This window comes from Sphaerodactylus townsendi, linkage group LG11 (assembly GCF_021028975.2).
Source record: "Sphaerodactylus townsendi isolate TG3544 linkage group LG11, MPM_Stown_v2.3, whole genome shotgun sequence".
Classification (NCBI taxonomy): Eukaryota; Metazoa; Chordata; class Lepidosauria; order Squamata; family Sphaerodactylidae; genus Sphaerodactylus; species Sphaerodactylus townsendi.
In genome coordinates this window covers 22,889,171-22,895,170 of record NC_059435.1, presented here as the reverse complement: position 1 = coordinate 22,895,170, position 6,000 = coordinate 22,889,171, and the positions used below count along the sequence as shown (strand labels likewise).

The window sequence follows — 6,000 nt, the reverse complement described above, 5'->3', positions numbered from 1 at the left end:
GTTGCCAGGAGGAACCGTCCTGATGCAACAGGGTCAGGAAACCTCTTTCTTACGTGCAAACACCCCGTTTTTACAAACCCTCCCAGGGGCTCTCTGCAACCATAGCACCAGTTTCCCTTCCTCTGTCCTTAAATAAACAGCTGCCCTCCTCCTTTAACCAGGAACGGGCTCCCGCCCCTGGACAGCTCATTTTACTTGTGATCCCCTTCCCCTCCTTCCTTTGGAGGCATCACGCCCAAGAGAGGCTCTTGGTGGCATCCCCAAACTGAAGGCAGCAGCTCCCAAAGTGAGGGCACGCGTGGCTTCAGTAGACGCCACTGAGGCTGCTCGGCCCCGAGCGCATGCGCAGTGCCGGCCCAGCCGCTATTTTCTGGGCTGTAATAGTGACTGCGGAAGGAAAGCCCCGGGCGGGCTGCGAGCGACTCTGCTGCTGTGCGCGCTGCCGCTGGGGTGGGCTCCTCCATGGAGAGGAGGGACGGAGAGCAAGGCGACCCCCAGTCTCGAACCGGCGGTCTCCGGGGGCCAGTGCTGCACATCGCGGTGGTGGGCTTCCACCATAAGAAAGGCTGCCAGGTGAGGGGGTGTCTATACGCGCTGCCTTGGCTTATCCTTTTTCTTGCTCCTCTTTGCTGCCTCCAAGCTCTCCTCCCCACCGCTGCCCAGATGTGCCTCTGTCCCCCCTCCTGCTCCTCTGCCCCTCATCCCTTTGCTTTGCCTTTTGGATTCTTTTTGGCTGTTAATGCATCAGCCTTTTTTCCTCCTTCCTGCTCCTCTTGCACCATCTGTGTGTACTTCTGTTTCCCTGATAAAGTGAACTCTGATGCCGCCGGCCTTTAAGGCGCTGCTGGGCTCCTGTCCTTATTTCGCTGTTTCGGGGCGGGCATGGCTACGCATCTGGAATTACTTGGGAGCATGTGCTTCCTTCTCTCGTGGATGTGCAAACGTTCTGCGTTCATCCTTCAGGTTGCATGCCTTTTTTCAAGGCCACTGATCATTCTAAAGGAGCAGCAAAAATAAGCAGGGGTCTTGTGGGGTCTTGAAAAGCTGACAGGGTTTTCTCTTAGGGTTTGGGCAGTTGGCTAAATATGGGGAGATTTTGAATAAATATTAGGGGAAACGTACACATGGTGACAGCTGTTCAGTAATGAAGCAGACTGTTTTTAATAGTAGTACACTAGTACAGAGGCTTAAATGGCCAGCTATTGGGGATGTAGTAGTTGTGTATTTGTACGCTCAGCAGGTCCGTGTGTGTGTGTGTGTGTGAGAGAGAGAGAGAGAGAGAGAGAAAGAGAGAGAGAGAGAGAACCGGTGATATATCTACAGTATGGCATGGGACCGGTCTCCGCTTGAAGGGTGCTATCCCTGCTTGCCCATCCTTTGGAGCTGTTCCTTCCACGCACCTCACTCCACACATCCTCTGGCCCCTCAGTGCTGCTCAGCCACTGATGGCCCCATGCCCACCCCATGCTGAGCTCAGGGAGCCGAGTTTTGTAGAGCCTCCCTGAGCCAACAACAAGGTGCACAACCGGCATGCAGGAGGACTGACCCCGAGTATTCGAGGGACACACTGATGCCATTTGCACAGTTGCACTTCCAGTTACTTAGGCAGGGGCACAATGACACGCTTGCCATAGGTACTATCTTCCATAGGTAAGCCCCTGGTGGACTAGATGACCTCCAAGATCTTTCCCATCTTGAACACTCAATGGCTGTCATAGTTGTTTGTAATGGTATTAGTTTGCTTCATTTATACTCGACCTTTCTTCATAACTGTGTTTTTTAACATGGAGCTTTTGCAATCTGATCGTATACATGTTTACTCTGAAATAAGTGCTATTTAGTTTAAGGGAGCTACTCCTAAGCAAAGATTACATGCTTAATACCTGCCTTCAACCACTTAGTCATACTCTTAAAAGGATAGATTATGTCCACCCTCTGTGTGTTTATGGTTATGGAGTACTTTCTAGTCTCCATGAGAGCTTGTGACTGTAGAAATAGGGAGAAATCGACAGTGTTGTCCTACAAAGCATAAAGATTTGATCTGGCATATGTAGCATTAAAGAGGCATGTGCCCATGCACATGTCCAATATGGTTAAATGCTTCTAGTGGCTTTTGTACCATCTCCTCGAGACTAATGGAACAATCTAAAGAGTCAGGCATTCAAACAGATGAGACAGGATTTAATGATAGGGTCTTTCAAGTGTTGTCACTTGAAATGAATCACCAAAAGTACTCTGTTACCAAGTACTACCTACTAATTGAGTTATGTAAGAATATAAGAAAAGCCCTGCTGGTTCAGAGCAGGACTCTATTTAGTCCAACATCAACAGTTCCAAACCAGACCCTTCTCAGAAGCTCACATTTGGGTTGTTCCATCAGGTTCCTCTGCGTGTGGTGTATACATGGTTATCTGTTCTAGTGTAGGGAGTGTTGAAATAGATTTTAAAGTGAAGCTTTGTGGATTTGACTGTCTTATTATCTTGTGTCGTGGGACAATTGGATTGATTCCTCTTACAGAAGTGCAACAGGGTGTAACATACTGTATATTCACTGTGTCTTTAAGGATACTTCCTCATGATCCGAAGGACGTGTCCAAGTCTAGAGTTGTCTGTTTGCTCTGACTCACCAAAGCTCAAGCTACAGTAAATTTCTTAGTCTTCAAGGTGTCATTGAACTTTTCTCTAGTCCAATTCTAGTTCGTGGCTCCAGGCTTTTCATGTTATGTTGATAGGCTAACAGCTCATCCTATTGATTTTTACTCCGAGATAAATATCACTTATTTCAGTGGCATTTCCTCCCAGGGAGGTCTGTATGGGATTCCCATCTAGTCACTTGAGAGTTTAAATATATGTTTAAACAAGTAATATTGATAACCATTTCTTATCTCTTTGGGTGAGGCTTAATTTATTCTGTCTGGCATGGACAGGACTTTTTCCCAAGAGAAGCAATGATTGTTTGTCTGCTGTAAGATTTTGTCCATGTAGTCAGCAATACTTATTCGGTTTAGTGTGTTTCTGTACTTTCAGCTTCATGTAATAGAAGGTGCAAAATTTCAGGCAGGTTTAAAGGGAAGTGACAGAATAAGTTGTCAGCAATATCAGACAAACATACCTGTCACCTTAAATATCCTCCTTAATGGAGAAAAAATACTTATGAATGGACAAAGAGTACGAAAGTTGCTGAAATTGCAAATCGAAAAGGAGAGGACACCAATATTTATTTATGGTAGGTATTTCCTGTGCTATCAGCCATGCTGGCTACAAATAAAACAATCGTTAAAACAATATGAAATAACATGTTAAAATACCTCCCCCAATTCCATAAAAGTAGTTCAGAGGCCAGCAGCAATAATAATTGATGTCCAGAAACCAGTGTGAGGCAGTTCAGTTAGAGGAAAAAGAATGGTGGGGTGATGGGGTGTGTGAACCACGACAGCTGCCAGGCAAATAGTTGTGGGAAGAAATTTTACACTTGAAGGTGTCTCAATGTAAAAGGTCTGGACTTTAGTGGCCTCCTAGCTTACTTTAGAAGAAGTGGGACAGTATATGAAGCAAAGCTTTCGTTGACTTTAACTGAGCAGCAGCCTCCTGTTATAGGGGGCAATCTTTTAGGTTAGACTTCAGGTCTTGCAGGTACAATCTTAAGCACACTTATTATGTGTTTATTCGAACAGGTGAGCCTAAACTTGTATGGAATCAGGCTGAGAAGCGTCCTCTTTTAATGTTTGAATTCTCTTGCATTACCTGTGCAGACTAGCTGGTTCTTTGTATATGCAGATCAATTCCATTGCTAAATTCCCCTTGTGCATTCTTGTGTTAAATTCACTCAGACCTGCGCAAGTGTGCTTCTTGGCGGGCACTTTGCCAACGGGCAGAGGTCAGCACGGTTTAATTATGGTTATGTGCTAGAGTCATTTCTGGGGAAATCAGTTTCTTTTTCCTGCTTCAAAAGTGTGAAAATATAGCAAGGACCTGCAAAGAGTTAACAGATTTCAATTTCAGTACTGTCTCTAAGGACAGTCAGCATGGTGTCAGACTAGGGAAACCCAGGTTTGAATCCCACTGTGCCCTGGAATCTTGCAGGGTGAACCCATGGGCCAGCCCCACACTCTGAGCCTCGACCCTGTTAAGTATTTGGATGGGAGACTTCCCATGAATACCAGGGCATGAAGTGGAGGCAGACAGTGGTAAAACACCTCTGAAGCAGAGGTGGGATCCAACCAGTTCTCACCACTTCTCTAGAAGTGGTTACTAATTTTTTCTGAGTGCCGAGAAGGGGTTACTAAAGCAACCTCCCTGCCCAATAGGGACTGGAGGTGCGTGTGTGTGGCGGCCCCACTGTTTGAATCCCACCACCGTCAGAACCTGTTATTAAATTTTTTGGATCCCACCACTGCTCTGAAGGTCTCTTGCCTTGAAAATATTATGGGGTCACCATAAGTCAGTTGTGACTTATTGGCAGAACACACACGCACACTGCCTCTGGGAAGATGGTTAAGCAATTTTGAGACATTGACCACATTGCAGAACTGTGTTTGGGCTGGTTCACATGTAACATTACATTTCTAACAATGAACAAGCCTTATGTTTGCATACTTCTTCCTGGTTCAAACAAGCTATAGTTTGCTGTTACATTTACAGTGTAAATGTAACATTTACATTTACAGTGTAAATGTAACATTTACATACATTTACATTTACCTTAGTTTGTGCTGGCCATCTAGGCTGAGAGTGGAATCCAACTTCTGACTGCTTTCCAGTCCTGGTTTAGAGGGGCAAGCACCATTTGCCTCTTTAATGGGAAAACAACTAATCAGTTCTGAGTCTGTGAGCAAAGTAGAGTTCTGTCAAGCCAAAATTGCAATCTCACTATTTAGAAGGATCAGAAATGTTACATGTGAATGGTCCCTTTGATGCTGCAGGTAAAGTGATTGTTATCCTCCAGGTAAATGTTTATTACCCAGTATTCATTATGGTTTTAGAGATTAAATATTCCTATCAGCTGTCTTTTCCCCATCCAACACATTATTCTTAGCTTTGTTGAAGCTGTTAACTGTCAGAAATGAGCCCTTTGGGGGTAGAGTGGTTAAGAAATTGAATGTATTATTATTGTTGTTGTTGTTGTTGTTTATTCAGCTAAGGAATATGTCAGGTGTTATGTAAACACAGTGACTGTGACTCAAGAACATTATCTGTGCCCAAGGGAACATTGGGCTTGTGTTTCTTGAATAGCAGTTCTGCTCACTGCACTGCAAACCATTGTTGTTTTTAAATCTGGAAGGTCTTTTCAAATGCAGTTAGGTTTATGATTTTATGAGGGGGTTTGACTTTCAAAGTGAAAAAGTCAAATTTCCACTGGGCATCCCTGAGCCCTTGGGTGGGCCTAAAGTAGCCCTTTGGAACCCAGATATTATTATTATCAGGAATCTCAAGAGTTTGCTTACCATAGCAAAGTCACTTGCTTATCTTTAAAATGTTTATCTTTAAAATCACACACACACACCCCTTTATGCTCAGTCACATAACTGCTATACCTTAATGGGATAAATACTTCTATAACGGGTCGGCAACCTTTAACACCCAAAGAGCCATTTGGACCCATTTTTCACAGAAAAGAAAACACTTGGAGCTGCAAATACTTTTTAACATCTAAAATGAAGATAACACTGTAGATATTCTCATGCAGGGAGAAGATCCCATCTTTGGGGCCCATTTTTACCCGTCAAAGCAAAAGGGGGGGGGGATAAAAAGCCTGTTGTTTTGTACATGATTCAAAAGACCCTCAATGGAACTCTTTTGAATCACATTTCTCTTTTCTCACATTTCTCTTTTCTTGTGTTGAAAGGCACTGATTATGCCTCCCACCCCGCAAAAGAACCCCCTCAAATTCCACTTGGATGGTGGATCAAAATTGGGTTTTTCAACTTCGGGGGGGCTGAACTTTAATGGGGTTGTCAATTTCTGGGGGGCTGAACTTCTCCCCCCCCCCCGAGAAAATGT

At 44.4% G+C, this 6,000-nt stretch overlaps 1 protein-coding gene across 1 annotated transcript in view; it reads left to right on the top strand.

Annotated features, from left to right (window-relative positions):
- Positions 1-367: 367 nt before the first annotated feature.
- Positions 368-6,000, top strand: part of AVL9 (AVL9 cell migration associated) — a 48,426-nt gene continuing 42,793 nt past the window's right edge. The window contains exon 1 of the mRNA XM_048510834.1: positions 368-573. Within this exon, the coding sequence (XP_048366791.1) occupies positions 463-573 (111 nt within the window). The 5' untranslated portion in view covers positions 368-462. The remainder of the gene's footprint in view (positions 574-6,000) is intronic.